Below are 19,654 nucleotides of genomic sequence, written 5' to 3' on the forward strand. Positions count from 1 at the left end.
AGAGGAGTTGCTCACCCTGCCCTGAAAGGCAGCTGCCTCTGGGGTGGGGGCACAGCAGCTGGCTCACACAGCCTCTCTGCAACCACGAGGACTCTTCAGAGAGACAGATGCCGTGGGCCGAGGCCCTGACGCGTGAGCAGCAGCTGTGGGACTTTTGTCATAGGCACTAAGGGCTGCGGTTTCTCTTCATTAAATAACTACAGCCTGAAGCAGAACAGCGCCCTCTCCAGGCAGAGTGGGGGTTAGGGGCAGTGCTGAACAGGAGTGTTTCCGTCTGCTCTTTATTCAGTGGCTGGGTGGAGGGCTGGGAGTCAGGACTCCTGGGTTCTACTGTGGAGGGGGGTGGACTCTAGTGGGTGAGAGAGGGGGGACCGGGAGGCAGGACTCCTGGGTTCTATCCTCAGCTCCAGGAGGGGAGTGGTGTCTAGTGGGTTAAAGCAGACCGGGCTAAGTATCAGAGCCTGATGCTGAAAGCTGAGCCGGCAGCCGGCGCACAGGGACGGCCAGACCTGACCCACTGGCGATTCCAGAAAGACAAGGGCAGCGCGGGTCTGGGTGTCCCCACTCCACCCCCTTGGCAGTCCCCTCTGTATGGCCGGTGGGTAGCCGAGCAAGGCCTGCTGGGCCCCACCTGGGGAGACTGTGCTCCCGGGAACTGACTCCTTGTTTGGGAAGTGGTAAGGTGCAGAGGGAGATGCTGCCCCAGGACTGGAGCTGTCAGGTGCCCACTGGCTCTGAGAGCCATTGTGTCCAGCCATGGCACGGACGGGGATAACTGAGGCAGGCTCCCACAATGCACTGGGGCAGGGGTCATTCTCCACCACGTTGACTTTGTCGCCCTCTAGTGCCTGCCCCGTACGCCAGCTTCTTGGGGCTGGGTCAGCGGCTTGGGCGCTGGGGGGAGTGCGAAGGAGCGGCCGCTTTCCTCCTGGAGCAGCAGGGGCTCCTGGATCGTTGTTCCGCACCTGGGACCCGGAGAGGACTCCCAACGCTAGCTGGAAGGAGCTGGAGCCCTGCCCCAGACCTGGCTTCGTCCCAGCCCCTCTCATCTCAGCTCCTGCTGGTACAGGCCCAAGGCTGGGATAATGGGAACAAGCCAGGCGGGGCTGCCCATCTTCCTGCAGCCGGGCTGAGGGGAACTCCCAGGAAAAACAGTCTGGAAGAGGAAAGCTGTCATTATCCTGGCATGAGCCAGCCCCCAAGGACAGGATTCTGTGCGTACAGCAAAGAATTGCCTTTTATGGAGGAATTCTTCTCCAAGAGTTTGATTTGCCAAGCGGTTGGGGAGGTCAGAGAGAGGCAGGACTCCTGGGTTCTCTTGCTCGGGGAGGGGAGTAGGGTGTAGTGGGTTAGAGCGGGGGGGCTGGGAGCCAGGACACCTAGTTTCTATTCCTGGCTCTGGGAGGGGAGTGGGGTCTAATGGATTAGAGCAGGGGTGGGGCTGGGAGCCAGGATGCCTGGGTTCCATTTAGTTAGTCATTTCCTCTCTCTCAGCCTCAGCTGGCTCTCTCGTGAGTGACTCACCCGTAACTGTAAATACTTAGGTCCAGAGCCTAAAGAGTTTTGGGCCCCTCTCTCCCACTGAACCCAATGAGAGTTAGGGGCCTGAACACCGCTGAGGCGCCGGCCCTGACGGAAAGCTGCTAGCGGGAGGGCTAAAGGCTTGTGAACCTCCAAACACGCGACAAGCTTAGCTGGCTGTCTGGTATCCCCACTGATGCACAAAGAGGTTTAACCTCAGAGCCACATGGACAAAACCACCCTGTCCCCAGGAGCCCAGCCAGGGCAGGGAACGGGCCCCAGCTACCTCCCAGCCAGGCTCTCTCAGGCAGAAGCAGCTCCGTCCCGTTCCCCGTCGGGCTTCCAGAGAGCGTGGCCGATCGTGCCGGGGGAGAGGTGCAGGGAGAGAAGGACAGAGCCCCTCTCCCTCCTCACCCCTGGCAGGCCAATGGGGGGGGCACTCAACCCCCCATGCCCGTTGCAATGTTCCCCTGCAGCCCTTAACCGCTTGCAGCAATCCCAGGCCCGCTGTCTTCGTCTGGGGATGGCACACGCACCAGCTTGTCTGATTCAACTCCAGCACTCAACTCCGTACCGCGGCACTGAGGGATGTTGATAGTGAAAACAGCCAGTTGTGTGTAGGGTGACCAGACAGCAAATGTAAAAAATTGGGATGGGGGTGGGGGGTAATAGGAGCCTATATAAGAAAAAGACCCAAAAATCGGGACTGTCCCTATAAAATCGGGACATCTGGTCACCCTAGTTGTGTGAGATCCAAGAGCCAGTGAATACAGCAAATGAATCTGCCCAACTATATAGTAAACAAAATCGTAACGTGCTGTCTAGGGACTAAACGAAACCGACCCGTCACGCTTCCCTTGCCGCAAAGGGCTTTTGCCCAAGTTTCAGGATGATTCTGTTTTTTCATGACTAATCTCACTGCTCAATTATTTCCCAGGTGCATGGTAAGGGGGTGGCATCCTCTAATATCCCCCAAAGTTCATTGTCGGCCCCTAGTCCATTCTCCAGTGCCACCTCTCCCTGTGGCCTTTGGATGTAAAAGGAGCGCTCATTGTGTTGGCTGACTGCAGAGAGAGGTGAGTTTGCAGGCATTGGCTGGCAGAAACTTGTTTTTTGAGCTCTGCCTGGCTACCGGTTGGGACAGACTTTCAGCAGTCATCGGAAATGTCTCAGCCAGTATCTGTGCCAATACCTCACGCCGCTATTAATGACCAGTGTGACCCGTGCTTTCATTTAACACCTCCCAGGATATCTTGGGTGAGCCAGATGGCACGTGCCAGGTGAGGAAATTCTCTTGCCCGCAGGCATAGAGGGGTTGGTCTTCAAAAGAAAACCGAAGAGCGAAGGACTGGCTGGCCCATGTTTCCCAGAGGAGTTTATTTTTTCCTCTTGTGCTCAAAAAAAAAAAAAATCATCACAATAGAGGCCTGCACTGGACTAAATACAAACTCCAGGGGCAGCCACACAAGAATACAACACAGCTGCAGCGGAGAGCGGCAGGGAAAACTTTGGTGAGACGAGAGAGCGGACGGCATGAAAATAATCAGTGGGGTAGGGGAATGGGATACAGGCCGACCTCATCTGGCCCCAAGCTGGGGGGACTGGCTGGTTCGGGGATTGGGATACAGGGCCTTTCCCGTCTATGGCTCTGATCTGGCCCAGGGTTGGGGGGCTGGCTGGCTCGGGGGGCAGGGAATGGGACATGGAACCTTTCCCCTCTATGGGGCATTGGCTCTACTCTTGTCCCAGGATCCAATCTGGTCCAGGACAGGGAGACCAGCTGGCTCGGGGGGTGGGGGGAAAATGGGACACGGGGCCTTTCCCTACTAGGGGGCGCCAGCTTTGATCATTAGCCCCAGATGGTTCTTCCCAGCTGTGCTCCATAAGATGGGCCAGTGGGTCCCACTTTTGTTCTTAGGGGGAGACATTTCTGCATCTGTCCCCAGGGCTGGTCCATCGACATTCAGCTTGTCCCTGTCCCCCGGAGGGGGGACCCCTGTGGGCACGAGGCTGAGGCCTATCCGCAGGGGGTCACTGTATGTGCCGCGCCTGAGCTCTGCTGCATGTGGCTGGAGGAGACACCCTGGCTGCCTGGCATGGCTTGGGAGCACATTGAATCTCTCAGGGGTTGTCTGGGAGCCAGGGCTGGTCTCCAAAGCCCAGGTGGACGGTCCTGATATTGTCCGAGAGGCTCAGGTCAGAGTGGACGGTTTGGGGAGGGTCCGGCATCACGTTAGCTGCAGAGAGAGAGGGAGGGTATGGATGATAATCACCCCCAAGGGATCTATAGGCTTGTTATGCTAGGGACACTAGCCCAGCGCTGAGATGCAGCCACCTCTGGGGTGGGGCAGTTGGGGAACAGCCCCACAGCAAGGAATCGTTCACCCAGGGCTGAGATGCAGCCACCCCTGGGTGGGTCGGTGGGTGAGAACAGCCGCACCGAAATGCTTCCTTGGGGTCATTCACCAGCATGGAGATGCAGCCATCTCTGGGGTGGGCGGTAGCTGCACCATGACACTCCACAGGGATCACTCACCCAGAGCTGAGATGCAGCTACTTCTGGGGTGGGGGCGCTGCCGCTGGTTAAGAGCGGCGCAGCAATTTAGGACAGGGAGCGCAGAAGGATGTAACGGCAACAGCTGGGAGAATTTATGGCGGTGGAATTAAACGGGCTGGAATTCAGTATCAGTGGCCCGGCTTTGAGGGGAAAGCAATTTTAATAACCCTGAGCGACTTTATGGCCGAACGGCATCAGGCGCCCCCTAGTGCCGCACTGGGGAATTGGGGTCTGCACTGAGTGGGAGAGGAAAGCGCCCCCTACTGCACTTCTGTCCCACTCCCCGCAGCACAGGCATTTCTTGTGCCACTCTCGCCACGCTCCATCACTGACCCTGGGACCATCAGCTGTTGGTGCCGCCTCCCCTATTAAGCTCCACGCCCTATTCTCAAAGGCCGGACGTCCCCCCATGGAGGTTGCACTTGGATTGTGGCCATTCCTCCCTGCCATGCTCACACCTGGGGAAAATCATAGATTGGGGCCTTGGGGGCAGGTGATAGTGCCATCCGTGCCAGGCCCTGTGCCCACCAACTTACACCATGCAGAAGAAAGGGGCGCTCACTATCTGCAGATTTTCCCGACACCCTGGTGGAGAGAAGACAGAGAGAGACGTCATTAGACTCAGGGTAGAGTTGGCCATCGGCCACGGGACAGGAGCTGTTGGACAGAGCTGGGGGATATTTTTCGGTAGAAACTTTTTTGAGTAAAAAAAAAATGCAGATTTGGCAAACTACTGTGTCGTGGATTTGCATCTGTTTTGCCAAATTCTTCATTTTGGAAACTAAAGTCAAAATTCATGTCAATTTCGCTGAATTGTTTGTTTTGAAAGAAAAACAAGCGTTTTCCCCCACAAAATTTGTGTCAGTTTCGCTGAACTATTTATTTTAGAAAAAAAATCCCCCCACCCCCCCCCAAAAAAACCCAAAATGTTTCACTTTTTTTGGTAGGAAACAACTTTTCACTTCTTAAGTGTCTTTCCTTTTATTTTTAATAACATTCGAAAATAGTTTTAAAAGGGTCATAATTGAAACACAATGTTTTGCTCGCCTCAAAATGATTCCCCCCCCCACACACACACACACTTTTCGCTTCACTGAACATTTCAAAAACTTTCGGTTTCCACCCAACCTGGAACAATTTTTTTTAACTTTTCAAAAGTGCTAAAATGGCTGCTCTCTCCTGAAGCTGGTGGGGTCTCAGCTCGGGTCGGACACTTAAAGCTCGGTACTTGGCTTGCCAGTGGCTCGGACCAGCCACCGGCCAGGGATTTGGGCCAGGGGTCAGACCGGCCAGCGGCCTGGGACTAGAGGCGGGCAGGCCAGCCAGGGTTCGGAGCAGCTGGCCCAGGGCTCGGGGCAGGCTCCTCTGGCCGTAGTGGAGGGGGGATCCAGTAGTCAAGGGGGGCCAGAAGCGGTGGGGTAGGGGTGGGGCCTTGGGTGGAAGGGGTGAGGTCTGAGGTGGAAGGGGAGGGGCTGGAGGGCTAACCGCCCCAAAGGGGAGGTTCACGTGCTGCCCATGGGGGCTTTGTCTTCTATAGGTGCCCATTACCCCCTACCCCTGTCCTGATTTTTCACACTTGCTATCTGGACACCATAGACCCAGGCGGTAACAGTGTGTGGTGCTGGGTCCAATCAGGCTCCGTGCCCCGGAACAGGATCAGGAAGAAGATGGAGGGGAAATGAGCCCGCAGGGGAAGGGGGCGAGGAGAAAGCTTGGCTGAGCAAGAGGTGCTGGCTTTGCTGGGCCCGGCCCAAGCTGCCCACGGCACGTGGTTGAAGCTGGCGTGCCCAGGTTGGCTGGTGCCAGGAGGAGATATTGACGTGGCCGGCTCGTAAATTCCAAGAGGGTGAGTGGGGCTGGAACGGCTCGTGCGTGCGGTGAGCCAAGGTCTGTGATGAGCCGGGGAAGGATGCAGTGGGACAAGCCGGGACGGTTCCGCGGGCGGGTCGCGGTGGCTGGTGACAGGATTCCCACGTGCCCGGGGGGCTGCTGACTAATTCACGAGGACAGGGCCCCAGGGCGCGGCCTGTGTTTACATTCCGCACCTTGGCCTGGCCCGCTGCCACCACCAGGTAAACAGCACGTGGGCACCAAGCCCAGCTGCATGTGCAGTCAAGTACTTGCAGCAGGGGAAGGCTGCGAGCCAGGACTCCTGGGTTCTAGCCCCAGCTCTGGGAGAGGAGCGGGGGTTAGCAGGTTGAAATGAGTGGGGGCTGGGAGCCAGGACTCCTGGGTTCTATCCCCAGCTCTGGGTAGGCAGTGGGGTCTAATGGTGGCACTGTCCCATTGTGATTGGCTGGCACTTTCCACCATGACCTTTAAGGCTAGATGGCTTGGTGGGAGGAGCCCCAGTACCCAAATGGAAACCACAACTAGAGCCTTTTGCACTAGCCCAGTGGCTCTCAACCTTTCCAGGCTACTGTCCCCCTTTCAGGAGGCTGATTTGTCTGGTGTACCCCCAAGTCTCCCCTCACTTCAAAACAACATGCTCACAAAATCAGACCTAAAACGACAAGTGTCACAGCCCCTGTGAATGCTGATGTTCTCCTTGTTACCAGATCATTCTAAATGAAATCAAGGGGAATAGAAATCCTGTACTTCCATTTCAGTGCATAGTCTATAGAGCAGGATAAACTAGTCACGGTCTGTCTGAAACTTTAGTTTGGCCTGATGTCTCTAATGTTTTTTATGCAGCCTGTTGTAAAACTAGGCTTATGTCTGGAGGAGCTGATGTCCCCCCTGGAAGACCTCGGCGTACCCCTGGTTGAGAGCCGCTGGGTTAGAAATGAAGGGGGTCGGGCGGGGCAGTCAGGATTTTGGATGAGTCAGCCCCCGCCCCCCCCCGACTATATTTCTGTTTCCCCACCAGTAAAATAGGGACCGGGGTGGTTGCTGGGTTACCGTAGGAGGCAGTTAAAGGGGTCCTGTGAGTAGGCAGCACTGAAATAACAGACCCGTAACCTTTCCAGTCTGCCCGCCACATAATGGACACCCTGCATGGGAATCAGCCCATCTAGCTCGGTATCCCGGCTCCCTGTCATCCACATCAGACCAACGGGGCCCATTCAGCGTCTGTTAGCGGCCGTGTGGTGGGTGCCTCAGAGGGAGCTGTCGAAATCCCCCCCACACACACACAGTGCAAGACCAGCCCCTGGGGAACCTGGGAGCTGCTATTTGCTTTGTGCAGCGCCCGGCACGATGCGGGGGGGGGGGGGGGAGGTGTGAGACCTCCAGGCAGAACCACAGCATGGGGGCGGGGATGGGTGGAACTGGAGGAGGGTCACGAGCTGGAGCCAGGATGGCTTAAAACCCAGCCCCACTGCTCAGCATGGGAGGGTGTCTCCTTGCTGTCCAAACCAGGGGTTGGGCTGGTAACTGTTACAGCCCTGGCAGGGGACGCAGCTCCTATCTTTAGCCCCGAAGGTTCTCGGTTCAATCCCCAGCATTGGCTCGTTGCACCCGGATCAGGCCCCAGGCAGGGGCTCTTAGCTTCTCACCTCAAATTCTCTGTGTTCCCCCTCCCAGGGTCTCTGGGTGCCTCCTCCTCTTCCATACCAGTAACCCCATGGAGGGGAGCTTTAGGATCCCTTTCCCCATAGCAAGGTTTCCAGTTGTGTCCCCCGCATATCGGTGGCTCTGGGGGCATCTGTTCCCCCATTTCCCACCCCCATGGCAAGGGCTTTTTATGCCTCCATTTCTCCCCACATGATAGGAGCTGTGTGTGTCCCCATACCAGATGCTTCCCATCTCCCCCCCAAACAGAAGTTCTTGGCACCCCTTTCTCCCTGCCCCCATGGCAAAGGTATTGCCTGCCCCCCATTCCAAGGGCTTCCAATTCTCCCTCCACTTTCCTTCTCCCCCCCCATGGCAAGGGTGCTGTGTGCCCCCCCATTCCCCCTCCCTGCCCCCCAGGAATTATTGGGGGACAGTTCTCCGGCCTGCACTCTACAGAAGCTCAGACCAGATGATCACAATGACTCCTTCTGACCTTGGAATCAATGAATCACGTCTCCCCCCCGCCCACACCAGGAGTTCTGCGTGTCCCCCCTTCCCCCTCCCCCAAGCCAGAGTCTCCCATTCTCCCCCTACCCTCCACAGCAGCGTCTCTGTGGACCCCTCATACCCTCCATCCCTGGGTCCCCCAGTCTCTCCAAGCCTGTATTATTCAAGAAAACAACAAAGCAACCCTACCAAAACAAGACACTCCCCTGCACAAGCGTCTCCCCTGTGGTGGAGTGGCTGGGAGAATGAACACCTGGTGACAGATGTGTCAGTGCGTTGTGTCATGCACGATGGGTAGGCGCTCCGCTCCCCAGCAATGAGAGCTGCGCTGGAGCCTATATTATAATAACCCCTTGCGCGTGTGCTTTTCATCTTCAGAGTTCAAAGCGCTTCACAAAGGAGGTCAGGATCATTAGTTCCATTTTAGAGCTGGGGAAACTGAGGCTCGGGAGACTGAAGTGCCCAAAGCCACTGGCAGAGCCAGAAAAAGAGCCCAGGGGTCCTGTGGCCCAGCCTGGTGCTTTGTCTCCCGGGCCACCCTCCCGTGCACAGATTAGAATCCTGCAGCAGGGCATCCCACGGGTTAACCAGCCACCTACCTGCCCCTCTGGCATGACTGACACTGGGATCCAACCGCCGCGCCGCCGACGGGGCTTGGCCTCCTGGGCCGTCTTGGCGTTGAGGTTCTGGGCGATCTTGACCTCCACGGCCAGTTTGACATGGGTGCGCAGGCTGCGCCGCTCGAAGACCTGCTGGCATTGGGGGCAGGACAGCACCCCCGCCCCCTCCCGCTCCCACTGGCCCGTGATGCAGGCTCGGCAGTAGCTGTGGTCACAGTCCAGCAGCACCGGGTCCTTGAAGGGACCCCTGCAGATAGGGCAGATGATGGAGCGCTGCAACTCTGCCACCGGTCCCCGGCCTTCCATGGCTCCTTTCTCTTTGCTCGGGCAACTCCTTCCCCTTTATGCAGGGTGTGGGCGGAGAGGGAGGAGCATCCCCTAGGGGCTGGAGAGGCTCCAGGTAAACATCCCCTTGCGTAACTGTCTGGTTCTTCCACTCTGCCAGCTTCTCTCCCTGGCAGGAATGCGGCACAGGCAGCGTGTGGGTTTGACTGGTTCTGCAAAGGTGTTGTGATCTCGGGGGGGTTGGGAGCCAGGATTCTTGGGTTTACTCCCCGACTCGGGGAGGGGAGTGGGGTCTAGTGGGTTAGAGCAGGGGAGGCTGGGAGTCAGGACTCCTGGGTTCTGTGCCTAGCCCTGAGAAGGGAGTGCGATCTAGTGGGATAGAACTGGCAGGGGGTTGGGAGTCAGGACTCCCGGGGTCTATCTTTGGCTGTGCCGCTAACTCCCTGTGTGACTTTAGGCAAGGTCCGGTGCCTCAGTTTCCCCAGTGAAAAGAGGCTTACCATGATGCTGCCCCGCGCAGCGGAGAGGCGCTGCTCTGATCTTGGGGACGGGCTAGGCCTGGCCCCAATGTACAATGGCTGTCAGGGGCACAGGCAGGACAAAGAGCCCAGAGGTCACCACTGTAACTAGTGAAAGGGCCGAGCCTCCAGGCCAGGAAATGCCATGCCGGGCAAAGAGCTGGGGAGAATCCAGCAAGCTCCAGCCAACTCTGGAGAGGAAGAGACAGATCAAAGCTTGACAGCGAGGCAGAGCTTGTGAAAGGCACCTGCTCTCGGCAGACGCTTGTTAATGACATTCCCCAAGAGGGAGGGAAGCATTTGCCCCACTGTACCGAAGGAGAAACTGAGTCACGGATGTCTAGCTGCTGGTTAAACAGTGAGGAGGGTAAGTAGAACCCAAGAGTCCTGACGCCCATTTGCCACCATGCTCTAAGCACTAGACCAGCTTGCCCCTGCTAGAACTGAGGATAGAACCCAGGAGTCCTGACACCCAACCCCCCACCAGCTCTAGTCATGAGACCTTTCCTCACTCTCCTGCCAGAGCTGGGAATAAAACCCAGCTGCCCTGACATCCAGCCCCTGCCCCCTTGCTCCAACCATTGTCTGTTCTTCATAATCCAGTCTTGGGAGACAAATTTTAAAGATGCACATGCACAGAGAGATAGGTTATTACCCTAAATTTTGTCCCTATTAGGGCCAGCTGCTATTTCAGGTGAGATCAGGGCCCGTTGTGCTGGGCGCTGCACAGACACAAAGGGAGAGACAGTCCCTGCCCCAGCTGAGATCAGGGCCCCATTGTGCCGGGCGCTGCCCAGACAGCAAAGATCTTCCCATCTAACGCGAGCACCTGAAGTTGAGGGAGTGACTTGGGAGGCGTCCAGAAAGCAGGGAGATATGGGAAGAGAAACACATCCATCCTTTGACAGAGGGGCTATTGCCCTCCCTTGATCCCGACACTCTTAGATGATATCATATTCAAAACAGGCAGGAAAAAGTCCTGTCCTTCGAGCCGGAATCGAACCAGCGACCTAAGGATGACTCTGTTAGTATTCTACAGTCCTCCGCTCTACCAGCTGAGCTATCGAAGGAATAGGCATGGTTGCTTATGTCGCTCTTCTTAGTGGTGTCTGCCTGTCTACCTTGGTACTAACCTCTTTTCTCTGCCTGGCTTTTTGCTCAGATCCTGCTCCTCTTCCTCCTCATCTGTCTCTCTTTCTTCCGTCCATCCCTCGCGAGACATAAAGGCAGACAGAGAAGGCTGGCGAAAGAGAAACACCCACCGAGCTACAGAGGGTGTGACGCTAGATACTGGAGCGGCAGGGTGCAGGCAGGGAAGATGGAAGGAGGCAGAGAGAAAGAAAGAAAATGATCATAGTTTTCAAGTACATACATGGTTGTTACAAGGAGGAGGGAGGTAAATTGTTCTCCTTAACCTCTGAGTATAAGACAAGAAGCAATGGGCTTAAATTGCAGCAAGGGCAGTTTAGGTTGGACATTAGGAAAAACTTCCTAACTGTCAGGGTGGTTAAGCACTGGAATAAATTGCCTAGGGAGGTTGCGGAATCTCCATCAATGGAGATTTTTAAGAGCACGTTAGACAAACACCTGCCAGGTATGGTCTAGATAATACTTAGTCCTGCCTTGAGTGCAGGGGACTGGACTAGATGACCTCTCGAGGTCCCTTCCCGTTGTCCTATGATTGTATAAAAAGAACATCTTTCCCAGAACAAGATGTGGCAAACAAACACCGTCCTTCCCCATTGAATCCCGTTTAACACACACCCAGTGGCACAATTTAGACATGATCCATTTTCAACCTGTCGTCCGCGGACCCTGGTCATGTCTAAGGGGACCCCAGTAATGTCTAAGGGGTCTGCGGACGGTTGTCATGACCATAGAACTGTGGTTTTCAATCTGCCGCCTGTGGACGGTGTCTAAGATTTCCAAAGGGGTCCCCGCCCCTTTATTCGAAACGATTGAGGGGTCTGCAATGGAAAACGCTCCCACCGAAAGGATGAACTCGACAGAGAAATGCACTGGGCGCACCGCATCCAGTCCCCACAACTCCACCTCCTGACAGATGCACCCAATGCAGCCAGATTACAAAGCGAGGTCGAAAAGGTGTCCGGTCCCTCAGCAGGTGGAAGCTGGTGAAAGAGAGATTGAAACAGGCAGAACGAGAGTAGGGTGCCCAGACGTGCCCATATCAGGGGCTTTGTCTTATATTTGCAACTATACCCCCCCCCCCACACACACACACAGAAAAAAAGTGTCCTGATTTTTCACACTTGCTCTCTGGTCACCCTAGAGAGCGAAGGGCAGAGGAAATAGAGCGAAGGAGACAGACCGGATGAGAGAGAGAAACAGATGGTGACACACACGCCCAGACACCCCTTCTGACCGGTGGTTTGCTAAGCAGAAGGGAGTGACAGGCTGGGGCTCTCTTACACCTGCAGACCTAGGACCCAGACACAGCCTCTCCTGCCCAGCCCTGCCAGGCATCGCCACTAAGAGGCGTGACTCAGGGCCCCAAGCAACTCCCTTCGATAGCTCAGCTGGTAGAGCGGAGGACTGTAGAACGCTGACAGAGTCATCCTTAGGTCGCTGGTTCGATTCCGGCTCGAAGGAGAGAGCAGGTTTTTATTTTGTTGAAGTGGCTGCGCGGAGACCCGGACTCCAGCGGGAAGGGGGCAGGGGGGGCGCGGTGAGGAAGGGGGAGTTGGATGCAAACACAGGCAGAGTAATACGTGCGCCGCGCCAGAGCCAGAGCAGCGCATGCGCAGACGCTGGCAGAGGGATGGCAACACACCCGGTGTCGCTGCCACACACAGGCAACAAGACACACACTGAGACAGCAACGCACAGAGGTGGCAATGCTCACACACACACAGAGCAACGCATACACTGGCACACACATACACTGACACACACACAGAGCAACGCACACACTGACGCACACAGAGCAGTGCACACACTGACACACACACAGAGCAGTGCACACAGCAATGCACACACTGACACCCACACTGACAGCCACACAGAGCAGTGAACACACTGACACACACAGCAATGCACAAACTGACACACACAGCAACACGCACACTGACAGAGCAATACACACACAGCAATGCACACACTGACACACACACTGACATACAGAGCAACGTACACACTGACACAGAGCAATACACACACAGCAGTGCACACACTGACACACACTGACACACACAGAGCAATGCACACACTGACACACACACAGAGCAATGCACATACTGACTGACACACAAAAACTCACACACTGATACACACACTGACACACACACAGAGCAACACACACACTGACACACACAGCAACGCATATACTGAGACACACACAATGACACACAGAGAGCAATGCGCAAACTGACACACACTAACACACACAGAGTAACGCACACACTGACACACACATACTGACACACACAGGAATGCACCCACTGACACACAGAGCAATACACACACAGCAATGCACACACTGACACACACACACAGCAACGCACACACTGACACACACACACAAATAACAACACACATTGGCACTGAGATGGCAATACGCAGCCACGCTGGTGCACACATAAACACACATTCCCACAAAGAGACAGAGCGCACTAGCCACACACACTGGGCAGGGATCTGCCACTACACATAGACATGCTGGCACAGACACAATGACACACACAGCGACCACAATACACAGAGACACCTGCAGTGATTGTGTCAGTGTGTGCACATGAGCGTGCGAGACAGCAACACACACACATTTGCTGATACAGATAGAGCCAGCGCTCCCTAGAGGGGAAAGACCCCCATCCCATCTCCCTCACTCCCCCTGCCAGCCAGTCGCCCTGCCCTGGGGCCAGAACAGAGCCAGCGCCCCCTAGAGGGGAAAGACCCCCATCCCGTCTCCCTCACTCCCCCTGCCAGCCAGTCGCCCTGCCCTAGGGCCAGAACAGAGCCAGCGCTCCCTAGAGGGGAAAGACCCCCATCCCATCTCCCTCACTCCCCCTGCCAGCCAGTCGCCCTGCCCTGGGGCCAGAACAGAGCCAGCGTCCCCTAGAGGGGAAAGCCGCCCCCCTCGACCCAACCCTGTCTTTCCTCATTAGCAGCACCCAGCGCCAGGCATCCAGCGGGGATGTTGTAACATGCTAGGCGGTACCAGGGCCGATTTCGTAATCAGTCCCGGAGGGTGACGAAGGTCGCGAGGGCGTCTGGTTCAGGACATTCCATCCCGACAGCACCCCATGCGTTCCTTGAATTCTTCCGACCGACCGACACACACAAGCGGCTTTCAGACGTGACCAGCCCTCGCCAACCAGTTTGGAGGGGACCCCTGCCTGGGACCTTTACCCTGCTCTGGGGAGATTCCCCCCGCCTCCCCGTGACCTGACATCCCGATATTATTAGGACTGCCCCGATATTAGGGGCTTTGTCTTATATACACAACTTCCCCTCCCTCCACCCCCCAAAAGTGTCCCGATTTGTCACATTTGCTATCTGGTCTGCTCCCCCCCCTGCCCCTGCCATCTGCGGCTTTACACCCAGTTTGCATCACGGAGCTACCCGAAGACTGAGCCCATCTCAGTAAAGTAGTAGAGTGACAAATCAGACCCCGCCCCAAGACCAAGGCCCTCTGGCTATCTCCCCGCTCCAGAAGGGTCATGTCTGCAGGGCCGCCCAGAGGGGGGAGGCAAGTGGGGCAATTTGCCCCAGGCCCCGGGCCCCACAGGGGCTCCCACGAGAATATAGTATTCTATGGTATTGCACCTTTTTTTTTATGGAAGGGGCCCCCAAAATTGCTTTGCCCCAGGCCCCCTGAATCCTCTGGGCGGCCCTGCATGTCTGCTGCAGAGTGAGTCGAAAACGGGGGGGTGGGGCAAAGGGGGGCAGTTTGCCACACAAGAGGGCAATGTCTGATTTCATCGAAACGTCTAAATTGAAAACCCAAATGCAGACCGTTGTTTAGTTTTTCAGCAGCTACAAAAAAATTTTAGGGGGACTAAAAAGTTGAGGGTTTTTGTTGAAGTTGTTTTTTTTGGGGGGGTTAATTTGTTTGTTTTTGTGTGTGATGAAAACAAAAGGTTTGGGGGCTGCTGGTTTCAGCCAAGGTCTGTGCAGTGCCAAGCCCAACGGGGGCCCTGATCTCGGTCAGGGTCCGTGCAGTGCCCTGAGGATAGAACCCCCAGTCCTGACTCCCAGCCCCCCAACCACTAGACCCCACTCCCCACGTATAGCCCGGTCTAAGCGCTACTGTAACACACATAACACTAGACCAGGGGTAGTAAGTTGGCAGACTGTGGGCCAAATCCAGACCGTCAGATGCTTTAGAACGGATGGCAAAATCTTTTTATTTACCATTAGTACCATTTTTGTTGTTGTTTTTGTATTATTTTCTCTGGAGCCTGGCCCTTGCCTGTACCTTGATCAAAAAAATTTGGACCTCGACAAAAAATAATGAACTATCCACGCACTGGACCCTAAACACTGAAGGTACGTAAATTACCCCAAGTCTCCTTCTAACAATAGCAGGCCTGGGGCCATCTGGCCTCGTTCCCACTTAAGCATCAGGTGGTTTTTATTCTCTTCAGCCTCCTTCCCCGCCCAGCGCCATCTTCCGTAAGGGTCCAGAGGAAATCAATGGAGCCCTAGAGGAACCAGAAAGATGGGCCCAACAGACCGGGATGGCCCTGGCGGCGGTCACAGGGCCGTGTCTCCGGCTCGGGACTGCACGTCCATCCTGTCTTCGCCTCCCGGGCTGCCAGGTGTCCCACACCCGACGCTCATGCGGTTCAGGGAGCAATTATGCTGATTAATAATAATAACACCTTGCGCTGCTATGGGACCTTTTGATCTTGGGATCGCCCATAGTTTTACAAATGCTCATTAAGCCAATTAGCACGGTGCAGCCCTACCAGGGAGGAAAGGGCTCAGGATGGGGAAGCTGAGATGTTAATTGAATGACAGCTTTGGGAGTATGACCCAGGAGTCCTGCCTCCTAGCCCCTCCCACCCCACCCCACCCCTGCTCTAACCCATTAGACTCCCCTCCCCTCCCAGAGCTAGATAGAGAGCTGAGGAGTCCTGGCTCCCAGCCCTGCCCCTGACCCCTGCACCAACCAGTAGATCCCACCCCCCTCCCAGCACTGGAGATAGAACTCTCCTCAAGATTTCCCTGTTTACGTATCCTAGGATCACATTACCCCTTTTCGCCATAGCGTCGCACCGGGAACTTGTGTTCAACTGGTTATCCACCACGACCCCTTCATCTTTTTCAGTCCATGCTTCCCGGGTTAGAGTCCCCCACCCTGTAAGTACGGCCTGCATCCCTGTTTCTAGATGTCTACATTTAGCTGTATTAAAATAGATATTGTTTGCTTGGGCCCAGTCTACCAAATCGCTCCGTGTCAGTGACCTCTCTTCATTATTTACCACCCCCCCAATGTTTGTGTCATCTGTAAACCTGATCCATGATGATTTTATGTTTTCTTCCAGGTCGTTGATAAAAGTCTTAAATTATAGTAGGCCCAAGAACCAATCCCAGCAGGACCTCATTGGAAATACCCCCGTGCAATGATCATTCCGTTTACAGTTACGTCTGGGGATGAGGGTTCAATTCCTGCTCCGCCACAGATGACCTTGGGCAAGTCACTTAAGCCTCTCTGTTTCACTTCTGGATAATGGCACTGCCCGACCTCCCAGGGGTGCTCAGATAGCAGGAAAAGGGAGTACATCAGAGACCCGGAGAATGGGGCAGCACTGTGTTGTATAACGGGGCGAAGGCCTCGCATCTCTCAGAGCCTCGTAGAACAGCTCCACGGAGGATTTCCCTCGCTCTGAGAGTCGCACAGGATGGCCCAGAACATCCGGGTTCCTCTCCACTTCGCTGACCCTGGCCCAGACGTTATTCACCAGGTACCGGGCCTCGCCATTCCTGTCAGAGTAACGGTTCAATGCCAGGCCAATTGTTCTGACATACTTCCGAACGGTTCTGTAGGTGGAGGAGGGAGAAACGGGGGCGGTGGGGACACCAGACAGAATTTCCAGTGTAAGACATTGTCAAAAACACACTTGTGCTGCATCGCCCTCCGCTAGTGATGGCTACACATACAGGATAATGGCATATTACTACTGCCGCCTAACGGAGCCCAGCCTTTAGCTGGACTGGCAGAGGTCAGTGCCGCATTGCTAATGATCGTAGGTTCAAACAACGTTGATAACCCATGCTGTGGGATTTCTTATAAAAGGAATCTCTCATATGCTGATCAGAGCTCATCCGAACTAACCCAAACCCAGAGCCCAACTTGGGCCGTGGTTGGTGGGGGATTTCCGTCCCAATTTCTCCCCAAATTCGTTCATCTCTGTGATACACTGGTGAATACATGTGAAAGCGACACCCCCTAGTGGCTGCAATGCATAATGCAATAGAAGGGGCTGGCTGTTGAATAAAGCTGGGTGGGAACCCAATTTTCCATTCCAGGGGAAATGCCGCGATTTTGACATTTGTTTCTGTTCTGAAATGAAAACAAACAAAAACATTTCAACATTTCCTGCCGAATGGAAAAATTGTTTCAGGCCAATAAAAACATTCTGTTCATTTATATTATATATTAATTATATTATATTATATTATATTATATTAACATAAGAACGGCCACACTGGGTCAGACCAAAGGTCCATCTAGCCCAGTATCCTGTCTTCCGACTGTGGCCAATGCCAGATGCCCCAGAGGGAATGAACAGAACAGGGAATCATCAAGTGATCCATCCCCTGTTGCCCATTCCTAGCTTCTGGCAAACAGAGACTAGAGACACCATCCCTGCCCATCCCGGCTAATAGCCATTGATGGACCTATCCTCCATGAACTAATCTAGTTCTTTTTTGAACCCTGTTATAGTCTTGGCCTTCACAACATCCTCTGGCAAAGAGTTCCACAGGTTGACAGTGCATTGTGTGAAGAAATACTGCCTTTTGTTTGTTATAAACCTGTTTTAAATCACAGGACCTTGACAAAGGGGAGAATTGGCCTGAAATCAGCAAGATTAAATTCAATAAAGACAAGTGCAAAATGCTACGCTTAGGAAGGAAAAATCAAATGCACAGCTACAAAGTGGGGGACTAGCTGGCTAGGCAGCCGTACTGCTGAAAAGGAGCTGGGGGTTCTAGTGGATCGCAAATTCAATATGATCCGAAAACAATGTGACGGCAGCTTTGAGGAAGGCTAATATCCTTCTGGGGTGTATTAACCGGAGTGTCGTACGTAAGACATGGGAGGTCGTTGTCCTGCTCTGCTCCGCATTGGGGAGGCCTCCGCTGGAATCCGGTGTCCAGTTCTGGGCACCGTGCTTTAAGAAAGATGTGGACAAATTGGAGAGGATCCAGAAGAGAGCAACAAACAGCATCAGAGGTTTAGAAAACCTGCCCTAGAAGGAAAGGTTAAAAAAAACCTGGGCGTGTTTACAGCCTTCCAGTGCAGGGGTTCTCAACCTTTTTCTTTCTGGCTTCGGCTTCAGCCCAGGTGGCGGGGCTCAGGGCCCCGAGTTTCAGCCCCGAGGCGGGGCCAGATTCACCTTTTGTGGGCCCAGCGCCAAATATATTTGTGGTCTCCCTTGGGGACAATGGAGCTGGCGCAGACAGGTCGGTCCCCAGAATGAGGGGCCGGCCGGTAGCAATGGGGCATGGCATGGTGTGGGCCTCCCCGCTCTGCCCAGCCCAGTGTGAGGACAAACTGGCAGTTGCCAGATGCACAGTGGCCCACCCGGCCCTGTGCTACCAGCGCGCCCCTTGCCCTTGGAGGTGGGCCCATGCTATGCCACACAGCCCCCACCCCTGCCCAACAGCGGCCCTGCAACTCCCTATGGCCAGAGCCCCCCCAGACCCACTATGCCCAGCATCGCCCTCAGACCCTCTCACAAATTCACAGCACCCTGCACTACACCACCCCTGCCCAGTGCCCCTCTGCCCACTGCCTCACCACAACTGCCCAGCACCCTCCACAGAACCCCCACTCCCTAGTGCCCCCCCACACACAGATCTTCCCCCCTCCCTCACACCCCAGCACCCCCACACACAGGCCCCACAGAGACCCCCTCCCCCACGCCTTGCCTCCCGGCCGCACTCACCGGCCCTGCTGGGAGGTGGCTGTGTCTGTGGGCAGTGCAGCCAGTGCTGGTCCTGGGGCCGGGAATCGCTCCGGCCCCTTGGGAGTGGTGCGATCAGCCAGGCCAGGGCCTGCCCCGGCCAGGCTCCCTCAGGACCCACTTGCCTGCAGCAGCCCAGCCAAGCCCCCCACACTGCCCCCCTCCAACTGACCGAGCCTGACCAGGCTTCTGCACCAGTCCCAGGTGGCTCAGCTCCAGGGAGACAGGTGGGGCCGCACAGGTGGTGGGAAGCAGAGACTGCCCAGAGCCGGAGATGCGCTGGGGTCCGGCCAGGGAGCAGAGAGGAGCCCTTGGCTGGCCAGTCGAGAGGAGTAAGTGGGGGTGGGGGAGGGAGCAAGCGGGCTGGCAGGGTCTCGGCCCAGTGCAAGCAGAGCAGGCCTGGGACCCCTTCTGAGCATGGGCCTGGCTCCATGGCACCACTGGTGCCATTGTAAACCCGGTACTGGCCCCAGGCGGTGGGGTTTCAGCTCTCTGCCCTGGGCCCCAGCGAATCTAATGCCAGCCCTGCTTGGTGGCCCCCTGGAAACCTGCTCACAGCCCCCCAAGCAGGCCCCGGGCCCCTGGTTGAGAACCACTGTTCCAGCGTATTAAGGGCTGACGTCTCCCGGTCTCCCGGCCCTGCGTTTCTCTGACGCTATAAGCGCCGAGCGAGCCCTGGCGGGCGTCTCCGGAGGCAGGAACCTCTGGGCGGGCGGAGAAGCCCTCGAACGAGGCCCCAAAGTGGGCCCGAAGATTTGCCGGCGTGACGCAGCGCTTGGACCTCTCTTCGCCCTGGCTGTGGCCGGGACCCCAGGGGGAGCGACTGCCCTTTCCCCCAGTTGCTCTCTGCGGCCGGGGGGCGACGGGGCCCCGGGGGAGGCTGCGGTGTGGGATGCCCCAACCCTTCCAGGATGGCCCTGGAGTCTCCAGGATTTAAAGATTCGTGGCTCATGAAAGATCACGTCGTGTGGTGAAAGCTCCAGGCACTGGGCTCGT

The 19,654-nt window shown here is 55.9% G+C and overlaps 1 protein-coding gene and 2 non-coding genes across 3 annotated transcripts; 1 reads left to right on the forward strand and 2 right to left on the reverse strand.

Annotated features, from left to right (window-relative positions):
- Positions 1–2,665: 2,665 nt before the first annotated feature.
- LOC128847667 (RING finger protein 39-like) lies at positions 2,666–10,626 on the reverse strand. The gene is made up of 3 exons (XM_054047260.1): positions 8,680–10,626; positions 4,615–4,663; positions 2,666–3,758 (listed from the first exon to the last, which is right to left on the reverse strand). Exons 1-2 carry the CDS (start codon positions 9,004–9,006, stop codon positions 4,640–4,642), a joined length of 351 nt encoding a protein of 116 aa, XP_053903235.1. The 5' UTR covers positions 9,007–10,626; the 3' UTR covers positions 2,666–3,758; positions 4,615–4,639.
- TRNAY-GUA (transfer RNA tyrosine (anticodon GUA)) lies at positions 10,486–10,573 on the reverse strand. Its single transcript is given in 2 exon segments — positions 10,486–10,521; positions 10,537–10,573. It is a non-coding gene; the product is annotated as a tRNA-Tyr (tRNA).
- Positions 10,627–12,025: 1,399 nt separating the features above from the next.
- TRNAY-GUA (transfer RNA tyrosine (anticodon GUA)) lies at positions 12,026–12,113 on the forward strand. The gene is given in 2 exon segments: positions 12,026–12,062; positions 12,078–12,113. It is a non-coding gene; the product is annotated as a tRNA-Tyr (tRNA).
- Positions 12,114–19,654: the final 7,541 nt, after the last annotated feature.

Source organism: Malaclemys terrapin, chromosome 13, assembly GCF_027887155.1.
Source record: "Malaclemys terrapin pileata isolate rMalTer1 chromosome 13, rMalTer1.hap1, whole genome shotgun sequence".
Classification (NCBI taxonomy): domain Eukaryota; kingdom Metazoa; phylum Chordata; order Testudines; family Emydidae; genus Malaclemys; species Malaclemys terrapin.